Source organism: Pristis pectinata, chromosome 27, assembly GCF_009764475.1.
Source record: "Pristis pectinata isolate sPriPec2 chromosome 27, sPriPec2.1.pri, whole genome shotgun sequence".
Taxonomy (NCBI): Eukaryota; Metazoa; Chordata; class Chondrichthyes; order Rhinopristiformes; family Pristidae; genus Pristis; species Pristis pectinata.
This window is the reverse complement of record NC_067431.1, coordinates 15,125,070-15,147,786: the sequence shown is the minus strand read 5'-3', so window position 1 is coordinate 15,147,786 and position 22,717 is coordinate 15,125,070. Positions and strand designations below refer to the sequence as shown.

General features: G+C 42.3%; 1 protein-coding gene across 1 annotated transcript in view; it reads left to right on the top strand.

The window, feature by feature from the left end:
• LOC127583746 (protein turtle homolog B-like) overlaps positions 1 to 22,717 on the top strand; it is a 553,788-nt gene that overhangs the window by 137,023 nt on the left and 394,048 nt on the right. The window contains 1 exon segment of the mRNA XM_052040046.1: positions 10,588 to 10,785. Coding sequence (XP_051896006.1) covers positions 10,588 to 10,785 — 198 coding nt within the window.

The window sequence follows — 22,717 nt, the reverse complement described above, 5'->3', positions numbered from 1 at the left end:
AACATTTGGTCCTATACTGATTGTAGATTAGAAGATTGAGAGATAATCTTGAAACCTGTAAGATTTGGGGAGTAGATGCCAAGAAAATGTTTCCCCTTCTCAGGAGTCTAAAACACAGGTTAGAGTTGTAGAATAAGCAATAGTGCTGTTAAGAGGAGATAAGGAAGTTCTTCCCTCAGAGGCCTGTGAATCTCTGGAATTCTGAGGAGGCTGAGTTGTTGAATATATTCAGGGTTGAGATGGACAGATTTTTCATCAAAGTTGAGTCAAAGGTTATGGGGACAGGTAGGAAAGTGGAGCTGAGGCTGAGATCAGACCAGCCATGTTCGCATCGAATAGTGGGGTGAGCCCAGGGAGCTGGATGGACCATTACTGCTCGTATTTAGTACTTCTCTATGGGCTAGCACTGCTCTTAAAGGGATCTGAAGGGTAACTTCTTCACGCAGAGGGTGGTGTGTATAGGGAATGAGCTGCCAGAGGAAGTGGCTGAGGCAGGTACAATAACAATATTTAAAAGACAGTTGGACAGGTACATGAATAGGAAAGGTTTAGAGGCTATGGGCTGAACACAGGCAAAAGGGACCAGCATAGATGGGCAGCTTGGTCGGCATGGTCAAGTTGGGCCGAAGGGCTGCATTACTCTATGACTCTGTTTCTTGGAATTTTTGGTTTTCATCAAAATCAATGGGGAACCTCTTTTTACACCAGGTGCAGAATCTTTTGTGTGGATTCTCCAAAACTTCCTGCTTCCATGTTGAATTCCATGAGGAATCCAGTGTTGGAGCACAGTTGGACAATCAGCAGTGGTCACAGCTTTGGGTTCTCCACATGTACAGCGATATCTGCGGAAATCCAGGAGTTACTGCCACTTGCAGGAAGAAGTGTGAGCATAATGTGAGCCGATACATTGTGTGGGTCTTGTGAACCGTGTAAATTATTTTTATACACTAAGTACCTGGTTATAGTGCTGGTGAATTTTGGTGGAATTGACCTTTCTCTGCAGATATCCATTTACAAAGCAATCAATGAAGCAGGATTTGATCCCACCCTTCAATTTCAGACTCCCTCTCAGGCAGCTGAAATACCAATCTCCCCATTTTAAAAAGCATAATCTTTATTGCTCTCTACATTGGAGTAGAAAGAACTGTTTAAAGAGGGAATGCATTGAAAGGCCTCCCTTAGAGATAAGGAAAAGCAAACAAGCTATGGCACTGTAGTAATCTTTGCCTGGTATGTGAGGTCATTGAACAGCCTTACAATGGTGTTTTCTTGGTCTGAATGTGTCTCTTAACTCTGCAGCAGTGGAGATTGAGAGAGTTTGTGTGTGGGAAGGCAAGCAGCTGGAGATTGATTACACAGGGCTATTTATTATTGCATTTCAACATCCCAACAGGAAGACATGAAATCCCTTTCAAATGCAAAGAAGAGAAAAAAAATCACTTTGTAATGAAAAGATCGGGAGCTGCCATTTTCAGACACACTTGTACTTTAAACTGCTGCTGCAATGTAATAAGTGGCTGCCTTTTGTAACATGATTTGTTAATTGACTGCATCCCAACTGATGGAGTGTGAACATTTTCTTTACATCACTGTTAATTGATTATTTTTACTTCATATACTGCAGCATATAAAGTGAATGTGATCATATAACATATATCACAGCTCTTTTTTAATAGCACGGATGTTTGGATTTTGGAATTAGCTTTCAAATAATTCGGAAATACATTAACCTTTATTCCATGGAGGATTTGAGTACAGGAGTGGAGACATTTTGCTCCACTTATATTTTGGCCTTGGTGAGAAGGCATCTGAAATGTTATGCACAGGTCAGGTCTCCCCACCTAAGGAAGGATGTACTTACTTTAGAGAGGATGTAGTGAAGTGTTACCAGATTGATTCAGGGAATGGTCTGTTTGTTGTACCAGGTAAAATATTAAACAGAATAGGCCTAAACTCTAACATAAAATGAACATAGAAAATGCTGGAAATAGCCAGCAGGCCAGGCAGTATCTGTGGAGGGAGAAACAGAGTTAACACTTTAGTTTAATGATCTTCCTTCAGACACAAGAGTTTCTTGTGTTTAGAAGAATAAAAGGTGATCTGATTGAAACATACACAATTCCAATGAGGCTGGACAGGAGAGATGCAGAGTTGATGTGTTGCCTGGAGCAACACACACAAAATGCTGGAGGAACTCAGTGGGTCAGGCAGCATCTATGGAGGGAAACAAACAGTCGACGTTTCAGGTCAAGACCCTTCATCAGGACTGGAAAGCAGGAGGGCAGAAGCCACAATAAAAAGGTAGGGGAGAGGGAGGAGCACGAGCTGGCAGGTGATAGGTGAGTCCAGGTGAGAGGGAGAAGGGTGGGGTAGGGGGATGAAAGGAGTGATGTAAGAAGCTGGGAGGTGAAAGGTGGAAGAGGCAAAGGGATGAAGAAGTAGTAATCTGGTAGGGATGAACCATGGAATAAAGGGAAGGATGTGGGGAATGAGAGGGAGGTGATGGGCAGGTCATGAGGCGGGGGAGTGGAAAGAGAAGAGATGAGGGGACCGCAGGAATTAGAGAAAACAAAGGGGGGAGGGAAAAGGGGGAATCAACGTGGAGGGTTTATTGGAAATTAGAGAAATCGACGTTGATGCCGTCAGGTTGGAGACTACCGAGGCAGAATATGAGGTGTTGCTCCTCCAACCTGCATCTGGCTTCAACATGGGAGTAGAGGAGGCCCTGGATAGACATGTCAGTGTGGGAATGGGAAGTGGAATTGAAATGGCTGGCCAGCGGGAAATCCTGGCTGTTGCGGCAGACGGAGCGAAGGTGCTCGACGGTTTGCCTCCCCTGATGTGTTCCCTGGCTAGGCTCAGGATAATGGGTTAGTCATTCAGGACTGAGATGAGAAGGAATTTCTTCACCCAAAGAGGAGTGAATCTTTGGAATTCCTCACTAAGAGGACAGTTGTGGAATATATTCATCACAACATTTGATAGATGTTGAGATATTAAGGGAATCGAGCAATAAGGGATTAGTGCATGCAAACAGCATTGAAGCAAAAGCTCAACTGTGACCTTATTGGATGGTGGAGAAGGTTCAAAGGGCCTAATGACCTACATCCACTTCTATTTCTTACATTCTCTTGTTTAGTAGCAGAGAAGACATTAGTTGTTTGCCATGCCTATTTTGTTTGAAGCTGGTTTTCAAATGCTTCAGTCCTATATCTCATATGAAGCCATTCTTCAAAGGCAGCTTTAACCCAGTTCTTCCAGTGTCTCCAGTGTAAGACCTTAATAAATTTAAAAAGAGGCCACTTTCAGTGTTCATTACATTTGTTGAGTTCCCATCCTTCATCCTCTTCCCTCTTCATCTGCCTCAGTCTCTGTTGTTCATCAGCTTTTTTCTAATGAATTCTTTATTAGCAATCTCGAATCAATTGCTACACTGAGGCGATCCAGTATCTGGGTCTGATAGGGAGATTAAGTGTGTTGACATGAATGCAGTTATTTAAAAAGATAGGACACATTCAACCTGGGAGAGCAGCCGTGAATCATTCTTATAATCACAGTTGGTTGAAGTATTGTAAACACGATATTGATTGTCACATCAATAATTTTTGTGTGGTGGTGATTAGCTTTGGCATCAGATTCTTGGAAATCCTTAAAGATATTGAGCTTCTGATAAAGGAAGCTCGAAGTATCCTTCATCCTCCTACACAATGAAAACATATAAAATATTTATACATGTACTTGCATTAGATTCTAATCACTGCGTGCTGAATACAACATACATTTGAGCAAAATGATTAAAGGTTAACTTTTCCTTTGTTCTACATGTCACGCATCAACTATTCAATAACAGCTTTGCAAATGTATCAAGAATGCAGCTCTAAATGGAATAATTCTTATAAAATAGTACAAATAAATGTATCTTTTGCTGAAGTCCAAGGGTTCAGGTTCCCATTCAATTGGGAATGTATATTTATTGTGTGGTGTTGTTGGAGAGATATCTGTCTGAAATCAAAGTGTAGTTCAGGAAACCAAAACAAGTTGTTCTCAGACCTCCAGTCTCGAACATTTTTATTCTCATTGTGCTAGTCCACAGAAAAAAACCTAAGGATTGTATTCAAGCAGGGATGTAGGTGTTGAAGCATATTACCATCAGCTCCCCCAGATTCTACCACTCATCTAAACCAGGGGCAATTGACAGTGGACAATTAACCTACCAGCCTGTTTTAGGATATGAATCAGGATCAGGTTTATTATCACTGTGTTATATGATGTGAAATTTGTTGTTTTGCGGCAGCAGTACATTGCAAGGACATAAAAAACTATAAATTACAAAATAAATAAATAATACAAAAAAGGAACAATGAGATACTGTTCATGGACAGTTCAGAAATGTGATGATGGAGGGGAAGAAGCTGTTCCTGAATTGTTGAGTGTGGGTCTTCAGGCTCCTACACTTCCTCCCTTATAGTAGTAATGAACTGTACCTCCTCCCTGATGGTAGTAACGATGTGGGAAGAAACCAGAGCACTCAGTCGCAGGGAGAATGTGCAGAGTCTACACTGATATCACCAGAGGTCAGGATTGAACCTGCATCTCTGGAGCTGTGAGATAGCAGCTGTACTAGTTGTGCCCCGTTGCCAGCCCAAGATGGCATCAATTTAATGTTAAAGGTGATGACATGGAAATGCTATTCTTGTTCTGGGTGGGAGGAGACAGGGTGAGGGCAGAAGCGCAGTTGAGGGTTCTGTCAACAGCCGTTGAGGAAGGTGAAGGACCTATCGGATTCATGGGTGTGGAAGGTAGTGTTGTCAGAACAGATTCAACAGAGTCTGAAACTGGGGGGATGGAAGGGAGGTCTTGCAAGAAGCAGGGTGCAAGGAAGTGTAGTCAATGTAGCTTTGGGTTACTGCTGGTAATATGAAGACTAAGATCCATAGGATTAAGTAGCAGACATGAGTAAAACTAGGCCTGAGCTTATCTCACTGGTAGAGAGTTAAGGTAAGGGAAGGGAAGAGTTGGACATGGATCATGTGAAGGTAAGATTAAGGTAAAACCTTTCAGCAAAGGTGATGAAACTTTCTAATTCATTGTGACAGCAGGAATGCCACTAATATAGTCACTGAAATACCAGAGAAAACAGTGAGGCAGGGAAAGTGAATTGGACTGAAATATCTTACATATTCAATAAAGACAAGGGCAAAACTGGAACACATGAAGGTTCTCATAGGAGCATCTTTTACTTGGAGGAAATAAATGGAATTAAAGGAGAAGTTGTTTAATGTGAGAACAAATTTAGCCAGGTGAAGAGGCATGGCAGTGGAGGGGTCGGCCACTTGTTCCATGGAGAAGCGAAGGGCTCCCAAACCATCCTGGAGATGCAGAAAGATTGGATGCCCATGGTGAGAGTGAGGGTGGGAAACTGGAAACAGTTAGTGACAGAGGGTGTCAGAATGTCACAAATGTTGGTGGGAAGAGTCTGGAGGGGGGAGAAAAGTCAAGTCAAGATGGGAAGACATAAAGGTCATGGATCGAGATCCGCCTGACATGATGGATCTCTGAGGGGGAATGCTGTTTGTGGATCTTGGGGAGCAGATAGGTTCAATGTTCTATTTATATACTTCGTAGCTCAAATTGGGTGCTGTCCTCGATTTAACACATATCACAGCCTTTGTATTTTCCTGTGCATAGCATGCCTCTCACCTTAGATATTCATCCTTTATTTTATTGGTACTCATCCTAACACCACACATCAGTGACAGTCACAGTAATACTCAGGGAATACTGAGGCAATAATGCACACTTTGAATCACCAGTTTGTACCCACCAATATAAAGGTTGTAAACTCATGAAAAATGCAAGCAGTCAAGTTCAATTTAAATTAAAAAGTCTTCAGCTGTAAGAAAGACTCCTGAGAAATCAGCATCAAAATAAAAGTCAGCTCATGCAATCCTGTGGATGTTCTTCATTCAATTTAATTTATTAGTAAAAACACTTTTCAAAACCATTCTCCGTGACAAATGCAGAGAGAACATTTAAAGAATCCAGTAATATAAAATGGAAACATTTTTCAGTCCATTTACAATGTATTAATTACATTATAATGCGCCATGTCTCTTTGCTGTTGTGGCACCTGCCCACTAACCCTTTCCACCATATTAATATAAAACATCCATATTTCAAGCCCTAGGCAAGTTTATTTTGCTGGCTTTTAATAATGAAAGAGTGTTGTACTACTTTGCAGTGCATGGTTAAGCTCAGACTAACTTCATTTTCTAATGTGATAGATTTATATACATAGTATACTCTCAGAGGGTAGTTAACATACACCACTTTGTCAAAATATGCCCATATTCTCAAGTAACTGCTGCAGCGTGACTTTTTAATTAATTTATTGATTTTTCATTTTTAAACAGAGACAGAACACAACTTGTCAACCAGCAACATTTTCTGTTTTTTTTTCGGATTTCCATAATCCTTGGTACTTTGCGATACAAACAGAATATGCTGGGAACACTCAGCATGTCAGATGGCATCTGTGGAAAGAGATACAATCGATGTTTCGGGTCTGGGATTCAGACAGACCCTTCATCAGATGAGTTCTGAGGAAGGGCTGTGGATCTGAAACTTTGATTGTTTCTCTTTCCACAGATGCTGCCTAACTTGCTGAGTTTTTTTGTTTCAGATTTCCACCATCTAACAGTGGGGCCCTGGGGAGTGTTGTAGAAAGGAGAAATCTAGGAGTACAAGTAGATGGTTCCCTGAAACATGGCATCGCAGGTAGACAGGGTGGTGGAGAAGGCTTTTGGCATGTTAGCCTTCATCAGTCAGGGCATTTAGTATAGAAGTTATAGTAATTTTTATGTCTTTTTGTTTTTATGTCTTTATGTGTTGCACTGTACTGCTGCCACAAAACAACAAATTTCGTGACATATGTCAGTGATAATAAACCTGATTCTGATTAGGGATGTTATGTTGCAGTTGTACAAGACATTAGTGAGGCCGCATTTGGAATATTGTGTTCAGTTTTGGTAACCCTGCTATAGGAAAGATGCCATTAAGCTGGAAAGAATGCAGAGGAGATTTAAGAGGATGTTGCCGGGCGACTGAGTAATGTTGAGCAGGTTGGGACTGGTTTCATTGGAGCGTAGGAGAATGAGGAGTGATCTTATAGAGGTGTATAAAATTAGGAGAGGCATAGGTAAGGTGAATGTGCACAGTCCTTTTTCCCAGGATTGGGGAATCGAGCTAAAGGGCATCAGTTTAAGGTGAGAGGGGAGAGATTTGATAGAGAGTGATCAGTCTATGGAATGAGCTGCCAGAGGAAGTGGTTGAGGCAGGTACATTAACAACATTTAAAAGGTACTTGGCCAGATACAGGCATAGGAAAGATAGAATAGATATGGGCCTAACACAGGCAAATGGGACTATCTTAGATGGGAATCTTGGTTGGCATGGACCATTTGGGCTGAGGGGACTGTTTCCACGCCGTATGTCTCTATCTGCAGAAGTTTTGATTTTCCTCAGTACTTTTTTTTGTAGGGGTTGTTACGGAAGAAGGAAGAAACCACTACTGTGCATTGGGAGTTTGAGTTTTGCTGGGGGCTGAGGACAACGATCTCTCATTCTATCTTGTCTCCATCTTCAGTTGCAGCAACTCAGTTCCACATTTTCACCTGCCTGAAGGGATACAGCACATAAGGAGGTCATTCAGTCATTGTGAATCGAAATCACAAATACCGCAGATGCTCAAAATCTGAAATAAAAACAGAACATTGAGGAAACAGCAGGTCAGGCAGCATCTGTTGAAATAGAAACAGAGTTAAAGTTTTGGGTTGATGATCTTTCAACCATTGTGACTGTGCTGGCTCTTTGAAAGGGCTACAAATTAGTACAACATGTGGGAGAGCAGATATTATTGCTCAGCTGCCTCACTCAACATGAGAGCTACTTGCCTTGCTGTAAGGTAGTCAGCTCTGAGAACATATAAACTAGAAGCAAGAGTAACGTCTAGTTCTTCGAGCCTGTTCCATCATTCAGCAAGATCATGACTGATCTTCCACCTCATGATGTGGAAGACCACCTAATGGTGGAAAATCACCACCCTGACCTTCCACTGCATTCCTGCACTGTCCCCATATCTCTTGATTCCATTAATATCCAGACATCTGTCATATTTCCTTACAACATAGAAGGAGGCCATTTGGCCCAAGAAATCCCAACAGTCCCTGTAAATTCTTTTCACTCATAAGCTTATGAACTCCCAGTTCTCCTGACACCCACCTCTGCTAAGGGGACTTTATAGTAGCCAATTAGCCAAATAGCACGTCATTGGAACATGAAAGGGAACCAGAGTAGCCGGGGAAACTCTCACAGTGACAGGGAGGTGTGCAAGCTCCACACCGACAGCACCCTAATCAGTGTAGCAGAGTTTGTGGCCAGACACAGTAACTCCTGGACAGAGCAATCCCAACATGCCATGGTATCTGTGAGCTGGGTTGCCAAGTAAAAGAAGCTGCATGGGTCTGGAGGCACGGAGATCCCTGATGCTAAAAGGAATCCTTCTAAGGGGAGGGGCATTTATGTCCCCTGGGTTAAAGCCCAGTCTTTCCTCCATTGTTTAAACAGTCACCTGCAAAGTTTAACCATGTAATGTACATCATGTGCATTGTGAAGCTGGATTCAATTGCTGCATTTTTGATTGTCGTCCAGTCTCTTGGAGATACTTTGTAGATTGCTATATTCTGGGAGATTTCATATAATTGAATATAGTCTCAGGAGACTGACTGTGCCTGGTGTGATCTCCAGAAGGAGAGGCAATTTCTTGGTTATGCTTTAACTTCACTGCATAGGAGAAGTCGAGTAGGCAAACAGTGAACTCCCTTAGCTGTTGCACATCCATCCCATGTGTCAAAGCTGCTCCTGATAAAACAATAATTGTTGGATTTGAGTTTTAAAATGTCCATTTGATAGAGAGAGCTCCTGATTTCCACAACTCTATGCGTGAAAATGATCTCCGGATTTTATTCCTAAAAGGCAGAGATTATTTGCAAATCAAAGAACTGCAGATGCTGTAAGTCTGAAATATAAACAGAAAACTCGGGAAGCAGATCACGCAGCATCTATGGAAAGAGAAACAGTTGATGTTTCTGGTCAAGGCCTTTTATCAGAACTGAGAAAGTACAAGTGTTGTTTTCTCACTTTTCCCATTTGCTTGCTCAGAAGGGCTGCTTGCAATGAGTCAGCAGTACTTTAGGATATGATACAGTGTGGACTATATTGCTAATGCTGGGTTCTTCCATTCATTAAGATAATCTTTGCATTATTCTATAACTTCTATAATTGTGTACCCAATTCTTGTTGACTGTGCTGCTGGTTATGTGCAGCATTTCCATGCTATTTGGTGTTGCTTACGCTGAGAGACTACTGGGTATGAAGTCTCACTCTGAGTAATTTTCTAATTGTGCACTGAAACTTTGTCTGCTGGAGGTACAGATATGAAACACAGGCACACACTGCATGAGGTTTCCTGATTCCTAATTTAACATTTGTATTTTATGCAGCTGAAATGAAATGGAAGATGACTACTCATTAAAGACAGGGATGATTGGAATTCTATGATGCATGATTGTATTTATTTTGCTGAGATTGGGGTAAACTACTGAGGGATTTGTTAGTGTGGAACAATGTACCAAAGAATAAATGTACCGTTGTTTTGGATTTTAAACAAGCTCTACATCATTGGTGCATGTTGGTCATGTGAATATACTTTGCCTAAAGTGTCTTTTACTTAATGTCTACAGGAATAACTCTTCAAAGCCATGTGATCACATTCTCTGATTATGAAAGTGGCACGTAACATGTGATATGTCACATGTATTTCAGTCATATAATGTAGCAATGCCAAAACCTGTGGCCACACTTCTGAATTGCCAATAAAATTTGGTGTCTGTACCAAAAATGACCACAATGAAATTGCTCTGTTGTCCTCAGTCAGCATAAATGTAACAAAAATTGTTTGAGATCATGTCCCAAACTCCCACTTCCCATCTCTACCTCCCAGTGGACAAGGGCAACAAGTGCAAAAGTCCACCACCTCTCCAAATCACACACAACACTGACTTGGAAAAAATACCACTGCTCCTTCATTGTCACTGCTACACTTAGAACTAAATCCTCAAAACCCCTACCCAACCGCACAGTGGGAGCACCACATCAACTGAGAAGGTGGCCTACCACTACTTTTCCATGAGCAGTGAATGGTGGTCTTGCCAATAATGCCTATATTCCCTATGGATGAATTTTAAAAGTGCTTCAGCACATTCTAATGTCAAAAGTGCCATATTCAATTATGAACGCTGCGGAGCTATTTTAATCATAAAGCCTGGCTCACGTAGAACAGTGCTCCACATTATTACTGTTCCACTCTTTATGTTTAGGAGGAATGCCATGCTCTTTTCAACAGTTGCTGTTTTCTGTGCTCTGAACAACACTATATAATGTTGTGGTGCAATAGTCAAATGACAAATTGGAGGAGAGGATTTTGACACATCCTGGAAGAGCTAACTTTCAACTGTCTGTTTCTTTCAGGCACTCGCAGTGCAAGGGAGGAGCCTCAGTTTGTGACTGCCCGTGCTGGTGACAGCGTGATTCTAGGATGTGATGTCGTGCACCCTGTGACAGGACAGCAACCCCCTTATGTGGTAGAGTGGTTTAAGTTTGGAGTTCCCATCCCAATATTCATCAAGTTTGGCTTCTATCCCCCTCATGTGGATCCTGAATATGCAGGTAGGACATATAGTTATTGGACTCCTTTTTGTGCATGATGATGTTAAATTAATTGATTGATATGATGATATTGTACGTGATGCAGCAAATACTGCTGCATATTAGGACGGTGGCAAAGGAATAATTTCTGCAAAGATGCAGGTTTCTTCTTCTGGTTCAGCAAAACTGAGAGGTAACTACTTCAAAAGAAACTGAAACTGTCCAACTTCTGCTGTTTCCTCTGGCCCACTAGACAGTGCATTTGAGATATTGCTGCTTCTTCTGTTGCTTTTCCTCTACAAAAGGCAGTGGGCATTTCTAAAGTTTGACCAGTAGTTAAATCCTGTCCATTAGCACTAGGCCCAGATCTACAGTACATACACCATCCCATGACATCACTGTACAAACCATAGCAAGCCAATTCAACTGGATGGGATATTTCGAAATATAACTCTGCTGAAGACTGGCAACTTTCAAACCTGCCAGTTTATATACAGTCCTCACAACTGAGCTCATCCTGGACTGAGCTGACTAAGGTTTTGTGCCTCCCCCATTAAACAAAGCAAGATTTTGTGGAATAGGTATTTTAGGAATGTAATTGAAGTGAGGAAAAGTAGTTTGTGTTTTGGCATTGTGAGTGTCATGTGATTTACTTTCAGGAATTGCCTTTTAGAATCAAGAATAGGTGCTTTGTGCCTCAATATCTATGGTGGCTGAAATTGTACTGTGTGATTTTAGCAGGCAAAGTGTTATGAAATTACTGTGCATTTTATATTATCCCAACTAATTAAACCTGTGAATTTCATTTTCTCTCACTCTCACTTCCTTTCGCCCTCCCTCCTCCATTTGCTTCCTCTCTCTCTCCCTCTCTCACACACATGCACACTTTCTCTTGCTTTCTTAGCCACTTGCTCTCACTCTCTCTCTCTCTCTCTCTCTCTCTCTCTCTCTGTCATTTTCTCACCTAATGTTTTATGCCCTCTCACCTGCTGTCACCTACGCCTCTACTCACTCCCTCTCTCTTGCTGACTAATTCTCTCGTCCTCTCTGACACGTTTTCTCACACGATCTTTCAGCATCTTGCTCTCTCTGTCACTCATACTTAATTAACAATAGCAACCCTAACCCTGGAACATTACAATTAGGGAAGGAAGCAGAAAGAAGAATTGCCTTCAGGCAACAAATTATTGAGCAGCAGAACTGATAACAGAATATTCATTTATAAGATATCACACACATGAGAGTGATTTAAAAATCCAGAAGTCTTTCTATATTTAAATTAATATAACGCTTTTTACTTGCCAATAGAAAATATTATTATTGTTTGCTGTAAAGCACTTCTCTATAATTCCCAGCAAAAGATTAAAAGTAAAATTTCAACCCTTGGTTGACACTATGTCGAAGACTCACAAAACATTTGCTTTGTTCCAGACAATAATTCATGCAGTCAGTTCTCCCTCATCTCGTCAATGACCAGCTGCAGTGACACAGCGGAGACTGTAGGCCTTTCTCCTATACCAGTGGGAGCTGGCAACTATTCCCTGCTCCAGGAGCAGATACATACTATAAACATATAGCACCTCATTTTGTATCTGATTTTCTCTTGCCTGCAGTTTCCTGTATGTTTTGCTATCAAAATTGCCTCTCTGCCCCTTCATAACTCCTGCTGCCTGCATCCCCAGCCTTCCACACAACAAAAAGCAGCCACAGAGAACCTGAGATAACTTTCCTATACAACAATCCAAGTGGTGTTGAGGGACTTTCGTTATGTGGATAGACTGGAATCAAAGCAGAAAATGCTGGGACACTCAGCAGATCAGGTAGCATCTGTGGAAAGAGGAACTGCCAAGGTTTCAGGTCTGGGACCTTCATAAGAACTGGGAAAGAGAAGAACCAAACTGCTGGGGAACTCAGTGGGTCAAGCAACATCTGGGGAGGTAATGGGTTAGTCAACATTTCAGGTCAAGACCCTGCATCAGGATCAGTTCCCCCAGCAGTTTGCTTTTTGCTTCAGATTCCAACATCTGCGGTCTCTCTTCTGTCCCGAGAGAAAGGAACAAGTTCGTTTTCGGTAATGACATGAAGAATTTTTTTATGCACAGCAAGTGAGTGGCTGGGATTGAGAATACACTGCCAGGGTACTGGTTGAAGCAGGGAATTCAAATGTAGCTTTCAAAAGGAAGCTGGATAATTATCTGAAAGAAAATAGTTTACAGGGCTACGGGGAGAGGGTGAGGGAGTGGACTAGTTGTTGTATCTTTCCCTAGAGTCAATACAGACTCAAGAGGGCTGAATGACTTCTTTTCATGTGAAACTAATCTCATTCCTCTTCCCATTTTACTCCCTTTAATACTTCCTTCATGTATCATTCAGGAACCAAAAAAAATGTTTTGGTAATATTTGTGAAAACTGAAAAATCAAAACCTGCAGATGTTAGAAATCTGAAACAAAAACAGAAAATGCTGGAAACAGTTAAGAATTTAATTAAGGCTATGTGAAATATTTTTGTAACTACCAAAATAAATGCATTTGTCGTGCAAAATAAATCAATAACTAGCTAGTTCAGCAGTAGAAGTAGATCTCAAAATATCATAGAAATTATGTTTGAGAGCTGCCCCCAGAGCACTCTACGCAAAAAGATGCATTTCACTGTGTATTTCGATGTACGTGTGACTAATAACGATATCTATCTATCTATCTACAGCATCCTGTGCCAATTAACAAAATGCTACCTGATTCCTTGATATGTTCCCTATGCTGAGGGAGGAACCAGGCTGCATTCTTGCATTTATCAGTCCCAAGTTCATAAAAATTGGACACATTCACAGATCAAATCATGCACCAGAAATCTTTCTTAAATTACAAATATATGATCAATGTAAGGTCAGGTTCTGCTTTTCAAGGCTTGCTCTGTAGCATTGTTTCTAGATATGTTAACAATAGGGGGAAACAACCAACAGTTGGAGACAGAGAGTAAATAGTCACCCTCTATTGTTAGCATCAAACACTCGGCATCAGGAGATTTACACTGAACAGTCAATTCAGTTACATTGACTGTTCCATTTTCATCGTATCAAAGCACAAGCAGTCAGTTAATTTGAAGGACATCTGTTCTAATCAGTGTATATATTGGTCATGAAATGTTCCCTGTAGTATCTAATAGTAGTATCACTAGGGCGGCAGTTAAATCTAAACTTTGCCATTATGTTTGTACTTTTTTGGTGTTCTGCATTCAGTCTGACTTAGTTAATGAATCTCATCTTTGCTCATATTCCAAGACAATCACTTGTCTTCTTTCAATGCCAATTCAAATGATATTATCACTTAATAGAACTCATTTGATGGGATTACTTTAGAAACATCTAGGGAGTAAGGCTCTGAGTAAGGAGAATGGAGACGCAAGAAGACCGCAGATGCTGGAATCTGGAGCAACAAACAATCTGCTGGAGGAACTCAGCAGGTCAAGCAAGCAACGGATGCTGCTCAACCCACTGAGTTCCTCCAGCAGATTGTTTGTTGCTCAGAGTAAGGAGAATATAGAAAAAAGACTTCAATCACATCCACAGGTCTTATTCTCCTATTCTTTCATCCAAATTTGCTGTTAAATCTTATCTGAAGAGTTGCCTCAATAAAGATGCAAGTTTGATTCTTTTGGAAGCAGAGTCTGCAATAGGTGTAAAAGTAAATGGTTTCAGTCTTCCCAGTTAATAAAGCACAGTCTGTCTTCTCGTGCCTGACACGCTGGGAAAGGCATAGTGTTCGCTTTAGAGGCACCCACCATTTAGCCATCCATTTGCACTGAACAGTCTCAGCAGAGCTGAATGTCAGGGCTCAGGAGATTCATTCTCCCTGAGGGACTGGTTTGGCCAGTGGGAGGGAAGTTGGAAGGTGTCCAGCCCAATGATTGGCAAGGCAGTCCATTGCTTTGGTCACCCTCTAAATGGAACTGAAGGTAATTTACTCTGGTAACGGGTGTTCTGTGTGTCATACAGTTAGTGAGACCCTGCCCCAGCCTCACTGGGTGTCAGAGCTGCTGCTCTGATTGATGAACATCTATCTGTGTCTGGGAAATACTGAGCTGGGATTCACAAATTCTCTGTTCAGTGCTCCATTCAACATGGTTCAATTCTGATCCATCTGGAAAGACTGAATTGATTTAAGTCAATCTGTGTAAGAGAGGATTGGTTGTTTGTTCCCAGTTCTGTGCGTAGTCCCAAGCTGTTCCTCAAAGAGTCAAAAACTCACACTTCGCAGAAGCATGCCCTTTGGCCCACCACGTCCATTCCTATCATCAAGCAGCTATCTATACTAATCCCATTGACCAGTACTTGTTCTGTAAGTACTATGTCTTGGCGGTTCAAGTGCTCATCCAGATAAGATAAGATATCTTTATTAGTCACATGTACACTGAAACACACAGTGAAATGCATATTTTGCATAGAGTGTTCTGGGGGCAGCCCACAAGTGTCGCCACACTTCCAGCGCCAACATAGCATGCCCACAACTTCCTAACCTGTACGTCTTTAGAATGTGGGAGGAAACTGGACCACCCAGAGGAAACCCACGCAGACACTGGGAGAACGTACAAACTCCTTAAAGACAGCAGCCGGAATTGAACCCGGGTCGCTGGCGCTGTAATAGTGTTACGCTGACCAGTACACTACCGTACCGTGCTGCTGCAATGTTGAGAGTACCTGCCTCCACCACCTTCTCAGGCTGTTTAATTGCAATGACTATCCAACAGGTTGATACTTGAACTGTGGCTTTTGGTCAGAAAATAATGAAAACTCCTTTAGTCTGACACGTAGGAAGTAAATGACATGTTTGGGTAAGAGAAGTAGATCAGCCATTTACCCAAATATGTAGCACAAATTTAAAATCCTGATCAGTCAGCATGTAAATGTATAAGACAGGTTAATGAATTGGATGTAATTCTTTGTCAGAGTCTGGCCTTGTATTATTCCCTGTTGCTGCCCACATATGTAATTGGGTTATGAAATTCAATGTGAGACCTAAGTTTCAGCTGTTTTCAGGCCAATAAAATAGTTCATCAAACACCTAAATAAGCTTTGATAGTTCCTATCCTGATAGCTCATATTGTGACTTCACCAAAGTTTGGAAGCTTGGTATAATGCATCCTTGCTGCCATATTACACATTCAGCACCTTGACAAATGACAAATATCTGCCCCAGTGAGTTTGTCCTAAGCTTAAGGGGGAGAAAATAAGCTGCTGTTTTTCATGTGGATTTGAATGTTACTGAGCTGCCTGCCAGCATTATTGCATCCCTTGTATTCATTACATTCATAATATGGCATTATCTAGCAGTGAATAGAATGAAAGCTGAGGCATTGCTCGGTAAATTGGAAATGACTTGGTAACACATTGCCTTCCTGCTCACTGGGTCAAAATTCTGGAACTTCCAACCCAACACATCATTACCACACTGACTGTAGGGCGACAGGAAGGTCCTCACCTTCACTTCCTCCAGGGCAATAAATGATGGTCTTACTGGATTTGAATGTTACTGCCCTGTCTATAAATCTACACGTGAATAGAAAAAGCCATTTTAATTACACTTCTGAACCACTCTTCTTTGAAACACATAAAAAAAGACAATGAAGTTAAATTGGAGATGATACCACTGTAGTGGGCCTTATTTCAAATAATGATGAGTTGGAGTACAGGAAGGAGATAGAGAGCTTAGTGACATGGTGTCATGACAACAACCTCTCCCTCAATGGCAGCAAAACAAAAGAGCTAGTCATTAACTTCAGGAGTGGGGGTAGTGCACATGCACCTGCTGACATCAATGGTGCTGACGATGAGAGGGTTGAGAGCTTCGTTCCTATGAGTGAGTATCACCAATAGCCTGTCCTGAACCAACCATGTAGATGCCACAGCCAAGAAAGTTCACCAGCGCCTCTACTTCCTCAGGAGGCTAAAGAAATTTGACATGTCGCCTTTGAAACTCACCAAGTTTTATCAATGCACCATAGGAGGCATCCCAGCTGGATGCATCATGACTTGATATGGCAATGCTCTGCCAGAACCGTGAGAAACTGCAGAGAGTTGTGGACACAGCTTAGCACATCATGGAAACCTGCCTCCCCTCCATGGACTCTGTCTATACTTCTCGCTGTCTCGGTAAAGCAGCCAACATAATCAAAGACTCTACCCTCCCTGGACATTCTCTCTTCTCCCCTCTCCCATGGGGCAGAAGATACAAAAGCTTGAAAGCATGTACCACCAGGCTGATAGACAGCTTCTATCCCGCTAAGACTATTGAATGGTTCCCTAGTACGATAAGATGGACTCTTGACCTCATACTCTACCTCAGTATGACCTTGCACCTTATTGTCTACCTGCACTGCACTTCCTTTGTAGCTGTGACACTATCCTGCATTCTGTTATTGTTTTACCTTGTACTACCTCAATGCACTGTGTAATGAATTGATCTGTATGAACAGAATGCAAGACAAGCTTTCACTGTACCTCGGTACAAGTGACAATAATAAACTAGTTCCAACCAATTGCATCCAAATCCAATTCCTCTAATTCTCTTCCTCCTCACTTTAAACCTATGCCTTCTGGAAGATGTCTCCGTTATGGGGAAATGTTTCTCACTATCCACCTTATCTATGTCCCTCATAATTTTGTATTCCTCCATCAGGACCCCCTCAGTTTCCTCCACTCCAAGGAAAAGAAACCTAGACTCTCATGTTTCTCCTTCTAACTGAAATGTTCCATCCCTGGCAACGTGCAGAGATGCAGCTCTACAAACTCTGGTTAGACCACACTTGGAGTACTGTGTCCATTTCTGGTCGCCTCATTATAGGAAGGATGTGGAAGCATTGGAAAGGGTGCAGAGGAGATTTACCAGGATGCTGCCTGATTTGGAGAGTATGGATTATGAGGAGAGACTAAGGGAGCTAGGGCTTTACTCTGTGGAGAGAAGGAGGATGAGAGGAGACATGATAGAGGTATACAAAATATTAAGAGGAATAGATCGAGTGGGCAGCCAGCGCCTCTTTCCCAGGGCGCCAATGCTCAATACAAGAGGGCATGGCTTTAAAGTAATGGGTGGGAAGTTCAAGGGAGATATCAGAGGTAGGTTTTTCACCCAGACAGTGGTTGGGGCATGGAATGCGCTGCCTGGGGTAGTGGTGGAGGCAGGTACATTGGTCAAATTCAAGAGATTACTAGATAGGCATATGGAAGAATTTAAAATGGAGGGATATGTGGGAGGAAGGTGTTAGATAGTCTTAGACAAGGTTTAAAGGTTGGCACAACTATGTGGGCTGAAGGGCCTGTATTGTGCTGTATTGTTGTATGATCCTTGTAAATCTGTGCCCTCCCCAGTACATTCACATCCTTTCCATTGTGTGGCAACTGTGGATTCATGTTCCTCCAATATTAGCAAAGGAGTAAGTCAAAAAAATCTGAAGTAAACCTGTCAGGTGGAAAGGCATCCACTGGCACTTCTGTAGGGTGTCCAAGATCAGCTGTGGTTTATGCCTTTTCTTCAGGTCAGCACAAGCCAGAAAGAGCTTTAGTTTTCCTTTCTCAGTGACACACAATCAAACCCATAAGAGAACGCGGTGGCAAAGTCGCATCTCATGTGAATGGATTTCGTTAAGCTGCCTCTCCAACACATAGATGAAATGTATTTCCTTTGATTATAGATACTAAGTAAATGGATAGTTGATAGATTGAGTTATCAAACTCATATGGTTGTTATAATTGATATCAAGGTGGGAATACTCTTAGCAAAGTAGATTTAGATGGAATGCTGGAGGCCATTGCAGATGATTCCGTACAGCAGGAGGACAGCAGAAATAAAGCAGGAATTTATTCTCGGCCATTAATGCTCAGTGCACATGAGAGGACTGGCCAGCATTTGTAATCTTTTCCAGTTCAACTGGCTCCATTGACTACTGTGGCACAGCATATGCAGATATTCATTTATCTGGTAGTTGATACATTCTTGCATACATTCAGCACCAGAGATGAAAGTTAAAACCAAAAGTTTATCCCTTTCTCTTACAATCCTTGGACCTTTTCACCTGCTTTCTGATTTGTGTTTTTGGTAGTACAGAATCCAAGGGCCAGCTTTGCATTTAGGCCCTCAGCTCCGTAGTGAAAATGACTTGACAGACAAAGGCACAGGAGTTGGCTTTTGAATGTAAACTATTTCTCGCTCAATGATCATTATTTCAATTAAAGATTTCTAATGGCGCAAAGCAACAAGGATCTCATTATCCTAGAAACACATTGAAATGACCTCCCCTGCCAGGCTTTCAACAATTTTCTTCTCGCTGCCTGGCATGTAATTACCTGACAATAAACCTGGGAAACACAAGCACCATCGCAAAACCAAAACCCATGGGTTTGTAACTAATTAAAGCAAATGAATCGGAATGGTGTACAGCACAGCACTTAGGATTTTACAATCCAGTTGACAGCAATACTGTGATGTGAAGTTTGTTCCACTGTTACATTGATAAATAGCCCGGATTTTCAATGAATGCAAGGCATTTCTGATCTAATAATAAAATATCAGTTTGGTAACTGTGTTGCATTACAGTCAACAACAAATGAAAATTCAAGAATATCAAATATTCCACAGACATGCAAAGATGCACAATTTGGTATGTGGAAGTCAGTAGAATTTTATTTATTTCTGTTTTAAGGGGTCATTAAAATAGCCTCTGGTTGTTAATTTAGTGGGAGATAGCTGTATATTAATAAACCATTCCTTGGTGTTCTGCATTTGAATTCCAATCTTTACTCTGTGCAGACACAAGAGACTGCAGATGCTGGAATCTGGAGGAACAAACAATCTGCTGGAGGAACTCAGCGGGTCAAGCGACATCTATGGGGGAAAGTGGAGAGGGGTTGGTGGTGAGACAGGGGCCTGAGGTGATCACCTGTCACTTCAAGCCCCTGTCTCACCACTGCCACCCCCCCCACCCCCCCCCCCCACCTTTACACCAGCTATCTCCCCACTCCACTCTTCATCTCGATGTAAGGTATTGACCTGAAGTGTTGATAATTCCTTTCCCCTCACAGATGCTGCTTGACCTGCTGAGTTCCTCCTGCAGATTGTTTGTTGCTTTACTCTATGCAGCCTTCTGTGGAATTGCTCTTCTGCCAAACCACTGCAGTGCCAGCCAGCACGTGACATCATCGTGACAAGTCTGTAAGTACACAGGTGAAGCATTCCTGATGCTGGCGAGGTGATTTTTGGCCAGTCCTAGGCAGTGAATCAGGCCTTTCCCATGGAGTGAGGGAAGAAAAATTGGGAATGAGGAATGGCTTTTGCTTTTCTCATGGAATGGCATGAGTAGAAGACCTTCCTCCCCACTCTGTCAGTAAGAGAGATGGATTAAAACATGAGAAAACCCAACAATAAATCAATCACCTGGTGTTATTTTAGCCTCTTCAGCAGAGTAACAAGTCAATACACAACCCTATTGATTGTTTGATTGGATTACCATTTTCTGGTTGACTGCTCCTCTATATCATACATAGCGTAAGTGTGTGGCGGAGACAGTTTGTGATCTGAAGGCATTGCCAGTATTAAAGGGTAAATCAGTGTAAATTCAATGCCCATCCACAGGCATGACACTTGAGTTGTTTCTTGTTAACTCATTCAGTTTGATTGCTGTTACCATGCACTATGCATGGGGTTCCCAGGGTGTATGGTTCCTCCAGGAACATCTGCATGTAGGATCTGAGGATGAAAGAGGTACGGCAATCCTGTGTGTGTCAAATTAGAGAGGAAACGGAAAAACAGCAAGTTCAGCATTCTGAAGGCAAAGAGCACATGAATTGGTGATGGGTTGGGAGCCTTTTAGTACAGAGAGAGAGGACTCAAGGTCGAGTTTATTGTCATTTGCACAAGGACATGTATGCACAGGTGCAATGAAAAACTTACTTGCAGCAGCATCACAAGCACATAGCATCAGATAAGCAGCGTTTACAAGAAAAACTTAAACATAGATTATACACAATTTTTGCAAAAAAAAACACAACATGAACAACCAAAAAGCTCCATTTTAGTGGAAAGTGATCAGAGTGGTCATAGTGTTGCTATACTGAGGTAGTGATTAGGGATGTGCCGGTTGGTTCCAGAACCGAATGGTTGAAGGGAAATAGCTGTTCTTGAACCTGGTGGTGTGGGACTTCAGTCTTCTGTACCTCCTGCCAGATGGTAACTGTGAGAAGATGGCATGCCCCAGATGGTAGAGATCTTTGATGATGGATGTTGCCTCCTTGAGGCAGTACCTCCTATAGATACTACCAATGGTAGGGAGGGACGTGCCCAAAACGTTTTGGGCAGAGTCCACAGTGAACACAATAAGCCTGATGTACAAGGTACTGTTGTTCAGATGGTCCAGAGCAGAGTGAAGAACCAGAGAAACTGCAGCTGCTGTTGACCTGTTGTGGCAGTGGGCAAATTGGAGCAGATCCAGGTCATCTCTGAGGCAGGAGTTAATTTGTTCCATAACCAAGCTCTCAAAGGACTTCATTACAGTTGATGTAAGAGCTACCAGACAATAGTCATTGAGGCAGGTCACCATGCTCTTCTTGGGCACTGGTACAATAGATGCCTTTTTGAAGCAAGTGGGAACCTCAGACCACAGAAGTGAGAGGCTGAATTTGTCTGTAAATACTCCAGCCAGTTGGTCCGCACAGATCTTTAGTACTCAGCCAGGTACGCTCTCTGGACCAGACGCCTTTCATGGATTCACCCTCTTGAAGGACGCCCGGACATCGGCTTCAGAGACTGAAATTAGAGGGTCATTGGAAATGTTGGGGTTCGTGTGGGTGTGTCATAGTTCTCCCTATCAAAGCGTGCATAAGAGGCATTGAGCTCATCCAGGAGTGATGGATCATTGCCACTTATGCAACCTGATCTCGCCTTGTAGGAAGTTATATTGTGCAAGCCCTGCCACAGCTGTCGAGCATCCATCTGTGATTCCAGTTTAGTCCAACATTGCCTCTTTTGCGCTCGCAATGGCCTTCCGGAGGTCGTACCTGGACTCCTTATATGACTCTGGGTCGCCAGTCCTAAACACGCAGATCTCGATTACAAATCTCCTGGTTCAGCCGGGCTTCTGATTGGGGAAGACTCGGAATGTTTTTGTGGGTACGCACCCGTCCATGCATGGAGGAGGCAGAGACTATGAGCTGTACTTTGTAGCTGCAGATGATGGAACCTTAAGCTGGGAGCAAAACTAAGTGGAGAGAAAGAGGAAACACCAAAATTCAAGGAGAGAGAAAGAACAAATTTGGAAGAGAGTGGGAACAAGAGCCAGTAGCAGCATTGGAAAGGAAGGAGAGATGGACAATAATTTGCGTCTTGCCCACTGTGTTTAAAGCCCAGCCTGCTCAGCACGTCCCAGTAGGCCAGACTGTACAACATCACCCAATACTTTATGCAAACAAAGGAGCCTAACTGATGCAGGGTCTTGATCCGAAAGGTCGCTTTATACCTTTTGCCTCCACAGATAATGCTTGACCCATTGTTCTTCCAGCCTTCTGTGTTTTGTTCCAGATTCCAGCATCTGTAGTCTCTTTAGTATTCAAAGGAGCTGTCCAGATGAAAGATCTCGACCCGAAATGTTGACTGTCCATTTCCCTCCATAGATGCTTCCTGACCTACTGAGTTCCTCCAGCACCTTGTGTTTTGCTGCATTTAAGTTGGTCCTTGTTGATTCATTCACTTTGATTGCTGCTACAATACGCTATGCTTTGTCTCTTTCTCAATTCTGAGGGAGGGTCTTTAACCTGAAACATTAACCAGCTTCTCTTTACACAGATGCTGCTTGACTGGATGAGTTTATTTTTTTCAGATTCCAGCATCCGCAGTTTTATTTGTTTTCCTTATTTAGAGCCATAGCCCTCCCTATCTTTGTAACCAGAACTACAACACACTGAACTCTCTC